Raw genomic sequence first — 21871 nt, 5'->3', positions numbered from 1 at the left:
CCCGTCAGAAAAGCTTCTTCTGTCCACATGCTCTTCAGGAGTCAGGGGAGGGGGAGAATAGTAACTGTTGGTAGTAAGGCAAAGCCTAAACATGGAATCTTTACCCAGGGGCAGAAGAGCTCACAGCTGACATGGCTTATGTGCCCTATAAGTTTACCCCAGGTTGCTCCAAGTCCAAACTTAGCTGTCAAGAGGCAGCCCATTGGCAGAGATGCTTCAGCTCTCCTTTATGGCCAATGAGCACTCCACAAAAACCTTGTTTCCACACTTGCATCTGCCCCAGCCCACCTCCCTCCAAGCTCTCCAGTGGGCCTGTCCGTCAGAGCCTCTCCCCATGCTCTCCAGTGGGCCTGTCCATCAGAGCCTCTCTTTCCACCCCGCCCACCTCTAACCCAAGCTCCATCTTGTTCTTTCTTCATCATCTCTATCTCCACTCTGCCCATCTTAGTCACGTTATTTATGGCCTTGTGAGGGAGCGCGAACATGTCTATAGGACACATTTTAAATATCTTGGTAACTATTTTTTAATATAGTGGATTTAACCTTTTTCTTGTTGTTTTGAGACATTGCGTAGCCTTGACTGGCTGGGAACATACTCTGCCGACCAGGCTGGTCTCAAACTTGGTGAGATCCACCTGCCTCTGGTTTCTGAGTGCTGGGATCAAAGGCATGTGCTTGCACATCTGGCTAACTTTTTTTTTTTTATTGTAGTTGAAAACATTGCTTCTAGTAGGGCTGGTCCACAGCCCTCACTGGATTGCCACAGGGATTCATGACCAAAAAAGAAGACTCTGATCCTCTGAGTTAGTGTTTTATCTTCTCCTGCTATTGCTTTGCAAAACCAGCTGTGATGAGTTTTCCCTCTGCTATAAATTAAAGTCCCTCAGCATGGCGTTTGAAGCTCGTTACCACCCACTTCCCAAACAGTTCATCTCTCCAGTACCTGGGGGCCCTGCACAGCATTCTGCCAAGTGCTCTACCACAGAGCTACCTGGCCATTTCTAGTTTCCTTTAAAAAGCCCCTTTCGGACCTTTCTGTAGCACAACCATGGAATCCTGAATCCTCCCTTTGTACTTTCCAGAACCCTTGGCTCACAGCTGTTTGATCACTTATCAGAGCCCATTGTGGTTGGCTTTCGGATCTTTGTTTTTATTGTTGTACTATGAACTAGCTCCCGGAGGGGAGGGACTTCCTCAGCTTCCCACCCAAAGTGCATGGAAATGTCCAAACAGAATGAATGACTATCTCTAAAACATTCTTTCTCCCTAGCTTTGAGTGAAAGCCAGTGACCACATTAAGTCTGCCTTAAAAGGATTGAGAACTTCATTTCATAAATAGAAGGGTACTTAAAACACCTCCCCCCCCCCGGGGGGGGGGCTGGAGGAAAATAGGTTAGCCTCTCACGTTCCACTGCTTGGACCCAGCTGATGTTAGGAGGGTAGAATCCTCTCCGAAGCCATTTGCTCTGGGCGGCATCTCCCGTGTCTTCTCGTATTACCCTTCTCTGAGTGATGCCAAATGTATTTCTGGCCAGTCTCCCCGGCACACGCCTCCATCGCTTCCCGGTCTCTTTGAGCCATCAGCCTATGGTATGATTTTTATATCCTACAACACTCAGCTGCTTTTGGCCAATCTTAAACAAAGGCAGATGTGAGGTTTAAAAAAAATTTTTTTTTTTCCTAAGGAGCTTGAAGAATTAAAAAGGAGACCGTTCCTTAATTTCATAGTTCAGTGAGCAGCTCGAGTAAGTGAGCCTACGTGTGCCTATGCACTGAGCATGGAAGGAATGTCCTCAAACAGTGACCTGCCACTAGCAGCTCAGAGAAACCACAGGCTTTTAGGAGCTGAAAGGAATTTTTTTTTTTTTTAACTGATAGCAAAGAGATTTAAGCCAGCTGCCCAGGGCTAATCTCATGTTTAGCTGGTCTAAAAAGAAAAAAAAAATTGCTTTGTTTTTAAAGTAGTATCTCACTACATAATTTACCAGGCTGGCCTCCAACTCTTTCTAGCCGAGGATGACCTTGAATTTTGGTCCTTTGACTTCAACCTTCAGAGTGCTGGGATTACAGCTATGCACTACTGCATGCAGTTTATGCTGGGATAGGGCCCAGAACTCCATGCACTAGGCAAGCACTTCAAGCAACTGAGCTACCCCAGTTGAACCCCAGGCTCAAAACAGAATTCTTGATCTTTCCTTCATAACATTTCGTCTCTAAATCTGCCCCATCTCAGGCACTAGCACCCTCCCTGTCCTTGGCCCAACTGCTTAAGTCCAAATGCTAGAAATTAAATTAGTGGGGTGTGTGTGTGTGTATGTATGTACGTGGGTTCAAACTCAGGGCTTGTGCTTGGTACCCAAATGCTTTACCACTGAATCATACCCATGGGATCATTTCTGAATTCTTCTGACCCACTACCCTGTTTTACATACAATCCCTTAAAGTCCATTATAATTCTAAACTAAATCTTGAGTCTATTGGCTCTTTCCATCCCAATGACCATAGCTGAGTTTCTGGTGCTTCTCACTGGACTCTGTGTCAGCGTGCTCGCTATCCTTCCCTCTCACACTCTCTCTCTTTTAGACAGGGTCTCACTAGGTAGCTCAGGCTATCCTAGAACTCCTATGTAGACCAGGCTGGCCTCAAACTCTCAGAGATCCACCGGCTGGGATCAGAGCTGGGATTAAAGATGTATGCAGGCACTCCTATGGGCTTTGTGCCAGTTCTCTATCTAGGTTCTTGATTCTTCTCGTTTCCTTGAAATCTTCCTCACGGCAGTGAAAAATCCTTAAAAATATATCCGTTCCTCCCTGCTACTGAAATCTCTCCACACGGGAGGTGAAGATCTTCCCCAATCCTTCTTTACAAGGCTCTGCATGACTGTGGGCTCTGCAGTCACTACACCTCACACTGACCGCGCCAGCCTCAACAGTGTGCTTTTCTCCTTCTTCCTTTCCTGCCTCAGGATTGTGACCTTTTGATTCTCCCAGTCTCACTGGCTCTTTCAAATCAATTCCCCCCCTCATAGGTTTTTTTGTTTGTTTTTTTTGTTTTTCGAGACAGGGTTTCTCTGTGTAGCCCTGGCTATCCTGGAACTCACTCTGTAGACCAGGCTGGCCTCAAACTCAGAAATCCACCTGCCTCTGCCTCCCAAGTGCTGGGATTAAAGGCATGCACCACCACTGCCCGGCAAGATAGTTCTTTTTATTTATTTTATTTTTTTTTCAAGACAAGATTCCTCTGTGTAACAGAGCCCTGGCTGTCCTGGACTTGCTTCATAGTCCAGGCTAGCCTCAAGGTTACAGAGATCCAATTGCCTCTTCCTCCTGAGTATTGGGATTAAGGCGTGGGCTACCATATCTGGCCAAAAGATAGCTTCTGAGAAAGACTTTTTCCTCTCTATAAGTCCGTAGTTCATATCTCTTCTCATGCTTGACCAATGGTTAGGGCAGGTGAGCTATTTTACATATCTCTCATATAAAGCCTATAGGGTCTGGGACCTAGAACAGCTGGTGACACAAAGACACTCAACATCATGTCTAGTTCTCAGTTCTCAGGTGCTCAGCCTGGCCTACATGAGACACTGACTCAAAACCAACCAACCAACCAACCAACCAACCAACCAACCAACCAACCAACCAACCAACCAACGGATCCCAAAACAAAAACACTAGAATAATCTCAGTGTGGTCATGGAGGAATGTGGAGTTCAGGGCAGGTGAATCTTTGAGTTCAAGAGGAAAAAGCTTGGTCTACGGTTCGAATTCCAGGATGTTCAGGAATATACAGAGAAACTCTGTCATGAAAATCCAAAAAGAAAGAAAGAAACAAACAAAAAATCTCAAACCCACAAACAAAACCCAAGACCAAAAAATCCTTCCTTGTTTCCAATTCTATGCAAACTACTTATCATCCAACCCCCAGTCTTCATTTACTTATAAAAAGGGTGAACTATAAAGTTGTGTCAGGTGATACACAATTGATACAATTCATATAAAAAGTAGAACAGACTACTTACTTCACCTATAGTGTCTCTAGCTGTTGTGTCTCTCTTGCCTAAGTTTTCCAAAAAATGTTAAGTTCCTATGTGTCCTGTACTCTATGACAGGTACTATTCTAAATATAACTAGTTTAACCCACATAAAACCTCTATTGTCTCACGTGAACACCACATACATTAGAATGGGAACAATCCAGTGAGAGCAGGGTCCCTGTGCGAGGGGTGACACATGAATCTGTAAATCATCCCATAAACAAGCAAATGAAATAAACAGATCACAGGAGGCTGGGAACATAGCCCAGTAGTAGAGATCTGTCTAGTGTGCACTGGAGGGGAACGTGTTGGGAAGGAGGGGTTCTAGAAGAGTGGGAGGGGCTGAGAGAGGATATCTGGGCTAAAAGTGACCAAATTACATTATAGATTTGTATAAAACTGTCAAAGAGTTTTACGAAATTTATTTCATGTGTACAGATGTTTACTCTGCATGCATGTCTGGGCACCAGTGGCATGACTGTTCCTCAAGACCAGACGATGTGAGATCCCAAAGCACTGGAGTTATAATAGGTGATTGTGAGCCACTGTGTGGGTGTTGAAAACTGATCTGGGATCCTCTGGAAGAGCAGCCAGTGTTCTTAACTGCTGATTCTCCAGTCCCCAAAAGCGTCAAAGAATTTAAAGGAAAAAAGTTATCTCAGGGCTGGTCAAATGTTTCAGTTGGTAAAAAAATAACCTACACAGGGACTGGAGCTTTAAGATCCCTAGTACCATGTAAAAGCCCTGGTATCATGGTGCATGTCTGTAGCTTTGGGGAGAGGGGAAAGACACATAGATTCAGAGCCTGCCTGTCAAATTGGCATGTTGGAACACTGCATGACGCTGAGAAGACAGTACCTTGTGATACAGACAGGGATTCCAGACCTGTCTTGGACTGGCTTCTGTTGGAATACTTCTCTTTTTTAATGAGACACTTTTGTTTTTCAAGACGGGTTTTCTCTGTAACTCTGGCTGTTCTGAAACTCAAGTTTATAAACCAGGCTGGCCTGACACTCAAGAGATCTGCCTGCCTCTGCCGGACTACAGGCATGCGCCACTATGCCTGGCTTAGAGAGACACATTGATTTAAGTCACTGTTTACTGGGATTTCTGTTGAATGCAATCAAGTCCACTGCAACCAGTTAGTGAGTTCAGAGCTCAGGAAAAATCAATCGGTCCTACTTTAAATAAAGTAGTAGAGGAAGATCCTGTATTTGACCTTTGGGTGGGCTCTCTCTCTCTTTCTATTTCTCTCTCTCTCTCTCTCTCTCTCTCTCTCTCTCTCTCTCTCTCTCTCCCTCTCTCTCTCTCTCTCTCTCTCTCACACACACACACTCACAAAGTTATTTCCTCATTTGAAACTTAATTCAAGCTACTCCATGTCAGAGCTATTTAAGGCATTTCTGTTGATTCCCAGTATTCTTTCAGATAATTTTTATTATGTGTACGGGTGTTTTGCCTACATGTGTGTGTACCACCTGCATGCCTGTGAGGAGGGCAGAAGAGGGCGGCAGGTCACCTGGAAGTGGAGTTACAGTTTACGAGCTGCTCTGTGGGTTCTGGGAATCTAACCCCTTGTGGAAGAGCAGCCAGTGAGTGCTTTTAACTACTGAGGGACCTTTCCAGCCCTAGAAATGTATCTCTCTTATAAATGCTTCTGTAGCTCCACACAATAACCTCAAGTGAAATGCGGGAGCTGCTCTTCAGTGTTGGGGAGCATGGAGAACACCCCTCTCAGTCTCACAGCTTCCCACAGATCCAGCATTCAGATCATTCACAAAAAACCTTCTGACAATGTGCACCATCTCTCTGGATTTCCCCCCGGCTCTCCTATGTCCCCAGGTTCTTCTTAGGAACTTACATTCCTGTTTCTGGCCAGTCTCCCTTTAGTACACATTCCCATCAAACAGTTTCTAGTTCAGTGGGCAGACAGCACGTTCACCTGAGACTTCTGACTCTCAACCCATTTCTTGAGCTGGTGAGTGACCTAATGTTTCCATCTATTCGTATTTAATCTGAGTGCATGCTTTGTGACAAAGGTAAATAAACAACTCAAAGAAAAAAGCCCCTGACTTCGAAATCCTGGTTGTGAGGCAGGAAACTGTTTCACAAAGCAGGAAAGAATTATAGTTTTTCTACCAAACAATAATACTTCAACACCCCACCCTTAGGGAGCCATCATCCAACCTCAGGGAGGAATTGTCCTGGTGTTGAACCTGACTGAAGAGCAGTCAGGGTAAGAGCAACCGAGCTGGACATGCATTAGCACCTGCTCCTGTCGATTTTTACCAAGCCTGGCCACCCACTGCTGAAGCTGGGCAAGAAGCTAAGGTGTGAAAAGGAAGTGCTAACTCACACTGAAATCGGTTTGTTCTAAGAAATATGAGGTTATTTTCAAAACGTGAATCAACAGGGAGAAACAATGTAGCATTCATTAATATAGGAAAATTTCTGCTGCCCACTCCACATTCAATTCCTTCTCTCTCTCTTACTAAAACTTGTATAACTGAGCAATGAAGTCCACACAGCGATGTTTCCAGGATTCTTTAGCAGCCCGCCATGGTGATGTGACTGCGAGTGTTGAGTGTGATTTCCAGGGAAGACTAGGAAATCAGGCTTGCCCGTTTGTCCTTGCCTCCTCCTAATGCTGCCAGGAATTTCAAAGGGATGGCCGATGGCCAAGTAGCTATGTTGGAACACAAGGTGACCTTGAAAGATGTGCTACACTGTGGTACAGACAGGAACCTCTGTGTCAGTCTTGGACAGGCCTTTTTTTTTTTTTTATACTGTTTTATGAAAGAGACATACACTTCTGATTTAAGCCACAGTTGATTTGGGTTTTTGCTAAATGTAATCAAACCCAGTTTTGCCTCTGATACTATGATGATTCTTGATACTTTTCAAAGTATTTTTTTTTAAACACCAAATTCTAGCCTTCTAACAATACTGTAATAAAGTCAAAGCACTTGTGATGTCAGAAGAGGAAGCCTGAGGTGACACAATGCATACTTGCCCAGCACCACACACCTGTCCCAAAGGAGGAGAGTGGGCTCTGAAAGCCAAAGATACCTCATCCTAAAGATTTCAAAGCCTTTTAAAATATTTTGATTGGTAAGTGTGGTTATTTTTAAAAAGCAGAAACTTAAGCACAACATTTCTTCTGTCAAAAGATCAACTAACAAGGGACTTTAGAGTCACTGACTTAAAAACATTCAAGTTGCTTCCAGAGTAAGTACTGCTGCATGAAAGGAAGTGTAACTCACAGTATTGTTCTAGGGAACATTGACAGAGCTGCACTGTCAACAGGTAAAGACGTCTTGAATCAGCAATTAGGAAAATGAACGTGTGACTGCTCTAAAAGCCTAGCAGCCTTGATTAATGGAGAGCTGACGAAGTCTTCCAGAGAAAGAAAGCAGAAGCAGAACTTTCCTGTTACAATGCAAGCAAAACTGGTCACATGGATTCAACACAGAAAAGTTTTAATGAGACAAATGTCAAGCAAGCACATCAACCTCTTAAAGAAAATCCAAAAGTTTAATTACAAAATGCTTGTACAGAAGCCTGGCAATTCAACAGTTCCAAACACATGTACACAATATTTCGTTTTCTAAAACTTGTCAGAAATAAGCCCCTCATCTCCCTTCCCCAGCTGCTCCTGTATTTTAACAAAAAGCAAGAATGGAATGTATAACACTGAATTGGTAACCACTTCCTTTTTGAGGAGAGCTTGTAGGTGCAGGATCAATGATGAGCCTTCCGGGGAATAAATCCTTGTGACAGCTGTACCCTGACCTCCTCCTCCGTGTTGAGCATGAGGTGATAGAAGGTCGAACAGACCAGCTCTACACAACCTGACTGAATCCCAGCCACTAGGGGCAGGTGTGGAGCTGCCGGGAGAGAGGGGCAGTATTTAAGGGAAGCTATTGCTGTGACAAGGATTCCATCTTCTTGCTATCCTCCTGAATTCTGGCTATGCAAATGTGTCTAGAGGAGATGAGGTATCACATCTGTAAAGAGGAGAATGGTGATCTTTGGACCAAGCCATAGCTTTATCTGGCCGTTAAGATCAGTGCTATGGGAGCGTCGTGGAACTGCATACAGAGAGAAACAGCAGTATGAGGAGGAAGGAAGAAAGAACAGGAAGCATCTGGCTGAAGACAGACAAACTCCCAGAACTGGCTTGGGTGTCCTTCTGCCACAGACAATGAGTTCTAGCATGGGCTTAGCAGGCAAGCACTCTAAGAAGCAAAATCAGCAGATGAGGGTGGGGAGCTGGGACAGTGGAGCTGGCTGGCTGTGCAGCGGTGAGTGCTGACGGGGTCTAAGTGAGTGTATGTGGGTCTCAGTGCTGGAAGTTCCACGTGTTCACTCAGCTCTCCTTACTAGTGCTGCTCCCTTTGGACGATCTAATAGAGCACACCGGAGAGCACGCAGTGCGGAGAAGACAGGGTGGTGCAGCCACAGCATGGGGGCTCTGGCTTGTGGGCACACTGTGAGGGAGCACACGCCATCCCCTGCCTTTGGTGGCCTAGTGCCTAGATAATGGGCTCAGCATGTTCTGCTTTGGTTCCAAAGACCTCAGCTGCCACCTCTATCCTTATGCTCTGGAGCATTAAAGAAAAACAAAAAACCAAATCAAACCCCAAACCTACAACCAAACCAAAGCCCAAACCCAACCCAAAAACCGGAAACCAACCCTGAGGAGAGAAACAGAACCTGTTTGTTTTTGTGGTTAAACAACAACAATAAAATTCCTCAGTAAGGAGAGGGAGGGAAGGAAGCTGTCTTTTCCACATAGATTCCATAGATTGGTGGCTACAAAGGAAAGCGAAACACGAGCGGATTCCACTGTGCCCTTTTGTGAGCTCAAGAGACTTCCAAAAAAGTTCCCATCATCTTAATGCATGGATCTGTGCACCGAGCACGGTATTGCTGGTTTCCACTTAGCCAAATGTCGGGCTGCTTTCCAACACCAAATGTGCATGACTTTCCTCCTCCCTCTTTACCAATGACCTTTTCCTCAGTAGAAGTGCTCCACGGGACACTGCCCACAGATGGGGACTGGCGAGCCTTGCTGTGGCTGGGACTCCATGTCTGAGCAGGAGTAATGCTCAGAGATCAGCAGGCAGGACCAGGAAGGAAGGAGGAGGCATTGTCCTTCAGGGCAGCAATCACAGAGCCTGCTGAGGGGCTGGCACCCACTGAGCACCATGCAGGGCATGAAACAGTGCCTGGCTCCACAGGGCACTGTCAACAAGAAGCTCCCTTCTTTGGAGTCACAGCAGGGCAGTGATGGAGAAGATTGGGTCCATCCAATGAGAATTCTCCTTCAAAGCCCCACTGAGCAACAAAACCCAGAGGTCAGAAAATGGAGATGTGTAACATGGTGGGAGTGAGGGAAAGCATCCTCCCCGAGGCATTTAAAGAAGTGACATCTGGGAAAGAAAACTGGAGTGGGATTGCAACAATGAGACATCTTCCTTTCTGCTGTGGAGAGAAGGAAATGTCAGTCTCAGGTCACCATGGTCAGAAGAATGTATGCAGATCCACTTCAGCAGAAATGGAAATGAGAGGACTCCAGGAAGACTTGGAGGAGAGTGAGGGGCTGTACACTTTCAAAGCTGCACACAGGGTGTTCCCACAGAGTGCACGCATCCGTCTTTGTTGCTCCCTCACACAGCTTCCTGGAATGAAAAAGCATTTAACTTACTGACAATTCTTTCACAGGGAGGGGTCTGTGGTCCTCTGCCCCGGCTCAGTTCAAATGTTCATGGCAGCTTCTCATTGCACAAGTGCACACACTACATCTTGGAGCACTAAGATCTGTAGACTATAGAGAGAAGAACAAACGAACAAACAAACAAACACCAAAAAGGTAACTGCCAGTCAGAAGGAGTTAGAGTTACGGATTTAAAAATGCTTTGTTTGAATTTTGAGAGGGTTATAAGATGGGAAAATATGAAATAAAGACCCCACAAAGATGCAGGCAGGCAATGGTGAGATGCTACAGACATTTCAGTGAGAAATACGGTCCTGCTCTAGTTGAGGATCCAAGGAAGCCAAGATCAGTGGCTGCTCATCAAAAAGCAGTGATCAGAGAAATCTGATGAGGGAAGTTAGCCACTCACTTCAGTCCACAGGATGTACGGCCAACCAAAGCCAGTTTTCCTTACGGATAAAACTGAGGATATCTGCTTGTGCAGGAACGTGTTTATGTATGCTATCAACCACTTTCTTACTGATTAAAAATAGTCATCAGGCCAGCAAGATGGCTCAGTGGGCACAGAGGCTGCCTGCCAGGCCTAGTGATGGGAGTTCAGTATCTAGGACCCACGGAGCAGGAGGAGAGAAACGATTCCCAGAAGTTGTTCTGTGACATCCATACCCACACTGTGGCATGTCCACATCCATGTGCAAAGACAAAGACAGACAGACAGATACAATGGATAAAATGTAATAAATATACATAAAAGGAATACTCTCTAATCTTCAAATAGCCAGACACTGTGATTCAAGAGAAACTGGGCAATGCACGGACTCTGCTGGTCACGGGTGGTCACGTCTCAACATAAATACCCTCCCAGTTTCTCTTATCTCTCCAGATGCTAGTTAGTCATAAGAAAGGTGACAGCTAGGGTAATTCTTCCATTGTATATCTATAAAAATAAATTAAAAATGGCTGGCCAAAAGTCACTAGAATCATAATCACAATATTTACCTCGTGCTTTGTTGTGAGTTTTGCATACCTTAGCCCCACTACCCCCCTGTCATGTGAGGGCTATGCTTCAGAAGCCCTTGAATGACAGTTTACACAATCATGTTTAGCCTTGACATCTTCAAATGCTTCATCTCATCTCTTTGGGATATACATATACATAACACACACACACACACACACACACACACACACACACACACACACACACAGATTTCTAAAGGCCTTTTTCAGCTCTGATATGCTCCTCTAAGACTTGTAAACTTGTGGCCTATGGGCTTCACTTTAGTCACTGGCTCCTGACAGTAGAATGCAGCCTTTGCCAAACTGGTGTCAGAGTAATTAATTGCACCATGAGTGCTGGGGACATCAGGCCTAGCTGTCTGTCTATACATATTTGTATAATGAGACCAAGCTAGTATTAATCACAGTCTTTCTAATTGTTCCACGTGACAGCTGGGGGTGGGGGGAGCTTGGTTATGTCTGCATTGGAAATTCTAAGATTTGTGTTAATAGAACAGTTCAAGACATTTTTTTTCCCAAGGACAAAATACTTTTGGTTAAAAATCAAGGAGACTGGTAATGGCCTAGGTATTTCAAAGATTCTTCAGAGAGCAGCCACTGCAGTTTATGGCCTTATGGTAGACAGCTTTAGGAGGGTCTTACTGGCATATGCTCAAAGTGAAAAGGCACTTTTGGCTTCATCCTCGAATCCACTGCCCTCTCCTTAGGTGAGGAGACTCCATGTTATCAATTACTGGTTTCTCTCACAGTCTTCCATGCTGAGTGTCCCAGCTCTCTCTTTTTAAGCCTACAAGAGTGCTAATTGAAAACACTGTGTGAGAAGGAAGATGAGCTCCTGAGAATCTCAGGCCTAGATTTACAAGCTGTTCCCTTCATAAGTGGCGGCACTGATGCCACGTCTCCATTCTCTAGGGAGTCCAGCCATCTCTTAGAAGTACAGACCATCCCATCTGGCTGCTTGCTATAATCTTGTTCTCATTTAAGCATAGCCAAACTAAAGAATATTGAACAGTCTTGTATGGTCACCACCCGAAGGCTCAACCAAGAAGGATAAAGACTATATTGTGTTTGTCTCTGCTAGCGAATGCTGCCTTATTAGATAGCAAGATATGGGCCCCATGGGTTCTCGACTGTATTGCTCAGACTCTAAACCGAGGCAGAGTCCAGGTTATATGATGAAGGTGCTTGGAGGACAGAGACTCAAACACACACTACTCCTCAGGAGCATTCTGCTACTCATTTGTGTGGGAGTGTTTTATTTGTTTTTATTTCATGAGCATTGTTGTTTTGCCTGCATGTATGTCTGTATGAGGGTGGAGGAGACCCTGGAACTGGAGTCACAGCCAGTTGTGAGGAGCCATGTGGAGCTGGGAATTGAACCTGGGTCCTCTGAAAAAGAAGCCAGTGCTCTCAACCACTAGCCATCTCTCCAGCCCATCACTTGTGTTTTAATACATGGCTTTCTCGCTAATGTGGTCCAACTCTAAGATTTCTACCCAGACTGTATGTCTGTAGGTAAGAAACAATTTAATCAACAGGCTGTATAGGCCTGCATGTTACCCTATCTCTAGGAATTACAGTGAAAAAACTCTGCTTTCATTTAAGAATGCTGTCTGGCCAGATGTGGCAGTACAAGACACCTTTAATCCCAGTGTTTGGGAAGCAGAGGCAGGAGGATCTCTATGAATTTGAAGCCAGCATGATTTACATTGTACATCCTGGGCCAGGATTAAACAGTGAGATGCTGTCTTAAAAAGAAATATCTGATGACTGGCCATTAGTACCAAAAAGTCTTTGTGGGTCCTTCTCTATTGGAAATGTACTTTCTGCCCATTTCCTCTCAAAGAATGTTAACACTTGCTGCTGTTTATTTGTTGCCTTTCTTTTCATTCATTCATTCATTCATTCATTCATTCATTCACATTCATGTGTGTGATGGACATGTGAGGGCAGGTGTCCACAGAGGCCAGAGGAGGGCGTGAGATCTCTTGGAACTAGAGTTACAGGCATGCTATGTGTGGGTGCTGGGAGTTGAACTTGGGTCTTCTGGAAGAACCAAATGTTCTTAACGGGTGAGTCATATCCTTAGTCTTCTTTAATTTTATTTTAAAGACAGGTTCGCTCTATATAGTCCTGGACAGTTCTGGAATTCACTCTGTAGACCAGGCTGGCCTTGAACTCACTGAGATCATTCTGCCTCGGCTGGGATTAAAGGCAGGAGCCACCATGCTTTACCTCCTTTTAAGTCTTTTTTTAAGAGCTAGAGTCTTGGTATGTTAGCCTTGGAGTTCACTGTGTAGATCAGGTTGTCCTTGAGCCTGTGAGGACTCGCCTGCCTTTATCTCCTAAATGCTGGGATTACAGGCTCAGCTTCACTCTCTGTTTTACTGGACGTGGGTGAGTGTTCGTGTGGACACCTGTCATTTCTCAAGACCCATCTACCTTCCTTTTTTTTGAGAAAGGTCTTTTGTTGGCCTGGAACTCACCAATTAGGCTAAGACGACTGGCCAGCAAGGTCCAGGAGTCACTGTCTACTCCTTCTCCTCAGTGAGGAAATTAAGGGTGCATCACCACAGCTGGTTTTTATGTGGGTTCTGGGATGACACTTCAACACTTACCAGCTGAGCTGCCTGTCTGTACCCTTTCGTTTGCTCTTTCAGACAATCTTACTGGTGCTGGCCCCATGCTAGTCTTGAACTCACAATCCTCTTGCCTCAGCCTCACAAGGGTATGTACTACTATGACTGGCTTTTTTTTTTTTTTAAACTTTTTAAAATTAAGACATGAACTGCTTGGCTGAAGCTTAGTTTATATCAGCATTTAGCATACCATGACCCCACTGCTATTCAACAGTGAACGAGAACACTTCTTACTTATATAGGATTAAATATTAAGAGACAGATTAACAGGTGAATGCTATTTATTTTGTTCTGAGAACTATTTTTCGGGTGATCTTCCTTAAACTTTCCCACAGAGTCTTTAAGACCCGTTGGAAACCAGTAAGGGGCAAAACTAGAACTGAGTTCCAACAACAAAAATCATGTTGCTTAAACAAGGCCGACACATGTCTAAGAAACCACCTCACGTGTGTTTTTAATATCACTGAGCAAGCAGTTACACAACAGCATTCTAAGCCACCTCAGTTACTTAGTGCAGCTCCAGGTTTTAGCAGACCGAAGCCGCGGGGGCTGGCACTAAGCGTTCTATGGGCGAGCACTCACCAGTGCTTAACGATCAAGCCTGTTCACAACCTCTCGGACTGTAGCTATGAAGTTCTCGTTGTCTTGGGGATTAGCTAAAATTATACTGTGCAATCTGTTCATGTATGAGTCGATGGTGTCCACTGTTGGTATTTCTCCACTTCCTGAAGAGAGAGAAGAAGACACTGTAAGAAAACTTCCCCATGCAGTTCAGCTCCGTGACATTTAACAAATCCGTGCAAATACAAAAATCATGACACTAGTGTGGTTTGCTCCACAGACAGTTTAATTGCCTAGGAGACAATTTTAGCCTGAGACAGGAAGCGAATCTTTACATTCTGTGATGGTCTGGATGAGAAGCCCCCCCACAGGCTCACATATTTCAGCACGTGGTCCCTGGTTGATGGCAGCGTTGTGGGAGGCCACGACAGGGAGGAGGCTGGCCGGAGGTAAGACACAGGAGAGGCCTGTGTCTGCCCCACTGCCTGTTTTTGGTTACAGATGTGCTCAGCTCTTCTGCTGCCACTTGCTATTCTACTTCCCACCGTGATGGGCCCTCTACAGCCGTAAACCAAAGTAAACTCTGTCTTTTCTAAGTCTCTTTTGGTCATGATGTTTTATTACAGCAACAACAAGTAATACACACTCTAAGTCGGCAGCTCTCAACCTGTGGGTAGCAAACCCTTCTGGTGGGGGAGGGACTCAGTGGCCCTTTCATGGGCTGCCTAAGACCATCACTACCTTTCATAACAGTAGCAAAATGACAATTATGAAGTAGCAACAAAGTAACTGTATGGTTGGGGGTCACCACGACATGAGTCCGTATTAAAAGGTCGTAGCGTTAGGAAGGTTGAGAAGAACCACTGCTCTAAACAGATGGGCAACATAATACAGTTTATATGAGGTGCTGTATACCAAAAGGTTTGAGGCTGCCAGAGTTTGCTCTGAATATTACCAAAATGAAAGCGTACTAAGAGACGCTTTCCTTCCCATTAGAGCATGAATAAATACAAGGCAGACATGCTGGGAGAACGTGCTCTCCTCCTCAGGCTTTGTCACCTGACCACCCACGTGGTTCTGAGTCTCACGTTAGGTTTAATGGGAAGGAACAGGCTGCATGAAAACAGATGTGGCCAAAAGTCTACATGACCAGTGAGTTTGAAAGTTTGGATGAGTTCAATAAATATGGACAATCTATAATATGTCTCACTGACGTTTTTTTTTTCTTTTTTTTCTTTGGAGACAGGGTCTCACTCTGTAGCCCTGGGTATCCTGGAACTAGTTCAGGCCGGTGTGGAGACTCATAGAGAAGCACCTGCCTCTGCATCCCAAGTGCTGAGATTAAAAGTGTGCACACCATGCCTGGTTTGTTTTGTTTTTTGAGAATCTCTCTATGTGGCTCAGGCTGTCATGGAGTTCTCTAGGTAGACCAAGCTCCTCTCAAATGCAGACATCTTCCTGCCTCTGCCTCTTGAGAGCTGGGACTGAAGGTATGCACTACCTTGCCCTGTCCAGGCTGTACTGAAAATCTTGACGGGATTTATTCCCTTCTCTTTTCCTCTTGGGAGACATTGCGGCTTTTCCACATTAATACTAACGTTGACAGCGCCCATCCCCGGCCTCCCGACTCTCGCAGCGCCCATCCCCGTCCTCCCGACTCCCCCTCCCACTAAGCGTGCGGAGAGGACAGGACAGTATTACCAGGCAAGGGCATGCTGGCAAAGCTGCTGGTCAGCATCTGTCGCAGGGTTTCCAGGTGCTGCTGGAGGACAGTGTTCCGGCTCCGCTCCTGGATCACGTCAACCTCCAGCTTCTCCACGGCTGTGCGCATGCTCTCCACATGCTTCTGTAGGGCTGCGTTCCTTTCTTCGAACTCCATGTTGGATTTCCGAAGCTGGCGGAGCTCTGCCTCACGAGCTGAGGACACATGGCCCGCCCCACCCCAGAATGCGCGGTAAGAGGAGGAGCGTCTGAGTCCCTGCGACTCTTCTATGAAGTTCTGCGTAGCTATCTCTCATTAGAAGCTCCCTCATCTCCCAAGTCCCTTTATGACACTCCAGATAGCAATTTCAACAACCATACGCCTGGCTCCCCAGAGCTATTTTAATTCTTAAAGCAACACATTCTATACACAAGACTGTAACAAACAGTGGTAATTGCCACCATTCGGTTAGATTTTGCTTTTTAAAATCCTGCAGTGAGGAAGTTGGAAGGGCTGGCTACCCAGGGGTATCGGGAGGACTGGCTAAGCATGGCTGGGGTTACCTATCTGTCCTGTAGTGGGATCAATTTGTAATTTCTTTTCTTTTGTTCTTTTTTAAATTAAAAAAAAGATTTATTTATTTTTATGTGTATGGGTATTTTGCCTGTATGTATATCTATGTATGGCATACGTGCCTGGCGCCCACAGAGATCAGGGTAAGTGCATTAAATTCCGTGGAACTGGAATTATAAATTGCCATGTGGATGCTGGGAATGGAACCTGCAGCCTCTGGAAAAGGTGCCAGTGCTCTTAACCACCAAGCCATCTCTCCAGGCCTCCGAACTTCGTAGTCTCGTACTTTGTATTCTGGACTCCCCTGTAAGCTTTCATTTGTACAGAGGGTTCTAGGCTACCTATCAAAAAGCCATGGCATCAGTGATTTGTATTTATTTCTTTTGATCCAGAGACCAAAGAGACTGTGGCTGCATTGCCCTTGCTTTCTTACTGGTCACAGGGTAAAATAACAGCCACTCTTTACAGCAACGTCTTCTCCAGTCCTAAGGAGGGCTATCAGCCAGTGCTTCTGAGCAATGAACTCCTGAAAACTAAATCCCCTGTCAAAGACACAAGGAACACAAAAAAGGTACAGCCGTAATCACCTTTGCTGTGGTTCAGGAACTCTTCGGTAAATATAGGGATGTCAAAAACAGAGCGTTCCTTTACCTCTGTTTCTTTCTATGAATCAAGAACAAGAGTTAATTTTTAGAAGATAAATACTAGTGCTCAAGATACAAGGGTCATGTCTTCCTTAGAGAAAGCTGGCAAGCAGGAATCAGACCAGGAGAGCCTGGGAGGGGAATATATTCACCTCATTAGAATGTAACGCCGCAGAGCAGAAGCTGTGAGTATCAGACCTCTGAGGTGTATGGCTGCTGGGTAGTGAAGGACTTTAAACCAAGCCCACATGCATTTCACTAATGAAGACAACAGAAGCCTTTTCTTAGCCCTGGGCTTTGAACAGTGGAGAGTTGTGAATGTGGCTTGAAAAAAGGGGTATTTCTAGTTGTTCCTACTGGTTTGCCATTGAAGCACTCTCTGAGATAGGAGTGTGCAATCTAGATTTGCTGAGTGGAGAATAAGAACTCTAAGCAGAGATTCTGCCACTGAGCAATCAGAATGGCATTCCACTGCTACTTCTCTGTTTACAAGGGGCGGTTTATCTTTGGGGCTCTAGAAGACTTTTCTTCAGACACAGGGAAAACAAACCCAAGAAGCTAGAAATAGCCAGGCTCTACAATAAACAAACAAACATCTAAGGACCGTGTGAGATTGAAAAGAATAGCAAAGTCCCAATTAATCCACCCAGGAACCATTAAGATAAAAAGTATCAAAGGACTACTGTAAAACACTTCCAAGCTTAAGCCTTAAGAGCAGAGCCAAGGGGCTGGTGAGATGGCTCAGTGGTTAAGAGCACTGACTGCTCTTCCAGAGGTCATGAGTTCAAATCCCAGCAACCACATGGTGGCTAACAACCATCTGTAATGATATCTGATGCCCTCTTGTGTGGTGTCTGAAGACAGCTACAGTGTACTTACATATAATAAATAAAATAAAAAAAAAAAATTAAAAAAAAAAAAAAAAGAGCAGAGCCAATATTTCAACTTTCTTTGGCTCCCATTTCTGTAATGAATTTGAAGTTGAAGGTATGATGGATAGAAGTTATAGATGTCTATATTCAAAGTCTTGCATAAATAAAGAGAAGAGTAGAAGCCGGGCGGTGGTGGCGCACGCCTTTAATCCCAGCACTCGGGAGGCAGAGGCAGGCGGATTTCTGAGTTCGAGGCCAGCCTGGTCTACAGAGTGAGTTCCAGGACAGCCCGGGCTATACAGAGAAACCCTGTCTCGAAAAACCAAAAAAAAAAACCAAAAAAAAAAAAAGAGAAGAGTAGAAAGTGAGAAACTGTTGTGGACTCTGAAGATTGTAAAACCTCTCAACAGGAAAGCAGTAAAGAAAGCGCCTAAGATTCAGTCCTAGAGAAACATGGTTAAGATAAGAGATACAAATGTGTGACATAAAGGATAAAATGTATCTTTTTGCCAGGTGTGGCTGCGGTTCTGGAGGATCTCTAAGAGTTTCAGATCAGCCAGGGATACAGAGTGAGACCGTCCCCCGCACCCTCTCCCACACACACAAAATTAAAAAAATGTTTCTACTTGTTACCACTAACTTTTATCTTTGAACAACAGAAACAATAAAAAAACAAAACAAAAAAAGAACCATAAGTGGCTTGATGCCCAGTAGAGGAGCTAAGCAGTTCAGCTGTAAGGAAACCTGGCAGCCAGAATTCTGTTTCACATTGGTGTCTGCCTAGGAAGGAACCGGCTGTAGGAACTGCCTACTGAGAAGGGAATCTAATGCTTCACACCCATAGTCACAGCACTTGTGAGATCTCTCTAAAAAACAGATGGCAATCTGAAGAATTATGTTTATTTGAGAAACATTTAATTTCAGAACACCTAACTTTTACCACATCTTTTTGTTTTCCTAATGGAAGAAAGCAACTTTTTCTAGAACAATTTAAAGAGAAACAGCAGTATTACCACTAAAGCTTCACATTTTGACATGCACACTTCTCCCTCAAAACAGCTCTTAGTGGATTTCAATGAGAACTAATTAACGGACGGGCAAGAGAGACTGGTTCTGACAGGGGTCTTAGCATTCCTAGTAGCTGTCTGTAGATGCAGGCTGCCTCTGCTTTATCACCTGACTGTGACAGGAAAAGTCAGGCCACACAATCTCAGCATGCACAGCGCCCACTAGGTCCAATCCTGAACCTATAAGCGACTTAGGACAGAGCCTTGGAACGTTAACTCTCTTGCCTTGTTCAATCTACTACTCAGCTGCAGTGACTTCACCACAGCCAGGCATTTCCCATTCAGAATGATAAGGGGTTGCTTGGCTCCTATTACCATAGCACAAAGGGCCTTTTTCAAGGTCTTGACTCGCTTCAGAATGGTAATTCCATTCTATTCTTTGCCAGAACAGTCCAAACCCAACTTATTATGTAAGGGCAGAGGCTAGCAACAGCCAGGTGCAATATATACTGCCCCTTGGTACAGATTCTTAGAGTACAAAATAAGAAACATTAAAGCAATTAAATGAAACTGTTCAGTCTCGGAATGCAATGGAGAATTTCTGCTTAAAGGAAGAGTGGTGATAGAAGCCACCAGCACTCTGCCATTACTGAGTACATTAGTCGGCACAGAGAGGCTCCTCCTGGGGGCTGGGTATGCTTAAGTGATCCAGGGATTGCTCACGGGATTAAAATCATAAGGATCCCATTACCTCCTCATTCAAAGGGTCTAATTTGTTCAGCCTGAGTGTCATTTTGTCATTTTTCATAAATTACAGGAGAAACAAAATTATTGTTTTACTCAGTCTTCACATGCGATGAAGACACTTTCCAGAGAGTAAACCTCACTGGCTCTCCTGTCTAGTGGGCTGGATTTTGATCTGAGAAGACAAGAGTACTCCCCACTTTGGATTTCCATTCTGTATGGCAGGGAAGAGAACAGAGGGCTTTTTGAACACAATCTACTTCAGCCTGTGATTTAGGGCAAGGCTCAGGGCCAGGGGTCATAGAAGTATGCCGTGTACCTCTCAAGTGCCTTCTACTTGAGGACCATTCTCATTCTCATCAGCCAGGATGCAGTGACTTCTCTTCAGCAGAATGGCTTCCAGGAGCATTTTGTCAGCTCTTGGATGCACTCTGCTGCTTCTGTCCAGCCAACAGTGACTTAGGGAATTTCAGTCAATTTGGAAATAAAACCAGCTTCTTTACTATATGGAAACTGGTAAATCTGTCTTCACTAGCATCAAATTGACACTGTGGGCTTCCTTCCCACAGCATCTAGTTTACTCTGTGTGCTGTTCACAGTCCTTGACTGAGATGCAGGAGACTTAGGTTTTAGCCACTCTACTGCATCTAACTGTTTATTTTTTATTCATCTGTCTGTCTGTCTGTCTGTCTGTCTGTCTCTTTGTATCTATGTATCTATGTTTCTATTTACTTTGGTTTTTTGAGACAGGGTTTCTCTGTGTAACAGCCCTGGCTGTCCTGGAACTCCCTTTGTAGACCAGACTGGCCTTTGCTCCTGAGTGATGGGACTAAAGGCATGTATCACCAAGCCCAGTTCAACCTTTAATTTTTTTAAATTTAATTTATCTTAATGTGTATGAGTCTTTTGCTTGCATGCGTGTCCATGCATTATGTGTGTGCCTGGGGCCTGCAGAGGCCAGAAGAGAGTTCTCCTGGGACTGGAGTTACAGACAGCTGTGAGCTGCCATGTAGGTGCTGGGAATTAAACCCAGGTCCTCTATAAGAACAGCCAGTGCTTTTTATTGCTGAGCGATCCTTCCAGGCCCTCCTAACTTAACTTGAGTACATTCTCTTATCCTAGGCAAATCATCTCTTCACTGGCAAAATGAGGCAGCTGAACCAATGTCTGAGGCTTTAGTATTTTAGCACAGATTAGAAATCTGTTCTCTACTGGGAGTTCACTTACTCCTTATAAGAGAAATAAGTATGTATTTAGAATCCATGATGTTTTAGGTATTTTACAGGATACATTCTCTTTTTACTAACTCTTGTGTCGGCTGAAACTTTCCAAATACCACAGCACATATGAATATCAGAGGTCAACCTTGGGTGTCATCCTTAGGAATTAGCCATCAACTGTGTTTGTTGAGATGACGTCTCTCTTTAGACTGGAACTTGCCAAATAGGCTAGGCTGGGTGGCCAGCCTCTCTCCACCTCCCCAGTGCTAATATGGCAAGCACTCGCTATTGTACACAGACCGGTGCTAGGGATCAGACTCACGCCCTGGCGCCTGCACAGTGAGAACTTCACCCACTGAGCTATCTGCTAGCTTTGAAACCATTTTAAGCTCCCAGTGTTTTCCAGTCATCTCTGGATTCTTATAGAATCCCTCCTCCATGTGAGAGCGCCGTGCCGGGCGGCATGGCACTGGGTAGAAAGGGAGAGGCTAGATCAGCGTTGCTCTCTCAGGGAGGCCGCACATAATCCAGAACTGTGACGATGGAAGTGCTTAGGAGAGTCTAGGCAGGCCAGCGGAGCTCGCTGCACAGGAGAAGTACAGCAACTTTGGAGGTAAAAACAAGCTAGAAGTCAAAACAGCTAAGGAGGAACCAGAACTTAACAGGGCTTGAAGGAGGACGTCAGCTCTGAGGGAAGAAACAGGGCGACGCAGAAAACAATGTGCGCGGAAGGGAGATTATCCTGTGAGAAGAACAGGAACACAGACACGAGGCAGAGGAGAGCAGGACCAGGAAGCCGGTAAGCACATGTTTTAAGGTGCTCAAGTGGGAAGCTGGGACTTATTATGGAAGACCCTAACTGCCGAGTCTGAATCCGATTTGGTGAGCAAAGGTGAATCCCTGACATTTGGAAACTCAGAATGACCATAGACTGATTTTTTTTTTTTGTAACCATATATTTAACAAACTATGTCCATGTCTGAAGCATGTAAAAGCACCACAGTCAAACATACAAGCTTATGTATATATTAGATGCATACAGAAATGCAGGCTTAAATTCTGCTTACAGGTTGAAGCAAACCAGAGAGAAGAGGCTGATAAACAAGCACAGACCAGTCAGAGAGAGGAGGCTGATAA

At 44.8% G+C, this 21871-nt stretch overlaps 1 protein-coding gene across 5 annotated transcripts in view; it reads right to left on the bottom strand.

The window, feature by feature from the left end:
• Nucleotides 1-7495: 7495 nt before the first annotated feature.
• The window catches only part of Hmg20a (high mobility group 20A), a 75941-nt gene continuing 61565 nt past the window's right edge, over nucleotides 7496-21871 (bottom strand). For 4 of the 5 annotated variants that reach the window (XM_028774556.1, XM_028774557.1, XM_028774558.1 and 1 more), the window contains 4 exons: nucleotides 16835-16910; nucleotides 15674-15889; nucleotides 13994-14136; nucleotides 7496-9717 (listed from right to left, as the gene is read on the bottom strand). In XM_028774556.1, coding sequence (XP_028630389.1) covers nucleotides 14000-14136; nucleotides 15674-15889; nucleotides 16835-16910 — 429 coding nt within the window. In that variant the 3' untranslated portion in view covers nucleotides 7496-9717; nucleotides 13994-13999. Of the gene's footprint in view, nucleotides 9718-9804; nucleotides 9864-13993; nucleotides 14137-15673; nucleotides 15890-16834; nucleotides 16911-21871 lie in introns of those variants that run through there. The other variant, XM_028774554.1, reaches the window with a different exon arrangement.

The sequence above is a fragment of the Grammomys surdaster genome, unplaced genomic scaffold (genome assembly GCF_004785775.1).
Source record: "Grammomys surdaster isolate TR1022 unplaced genomic scaffold, NIH_TR_1.0 241, whole genome shotgun sequence".
Taxonomy (NCBI): Eukaryota; Metazoa; Chordata; class Mammalia; order Rodentia; family Muridae; genus Grammomys; species Grammomys surdaster.
This window is presented reverse-complemented; position numbering and strand designations above follow the sequence as displayed.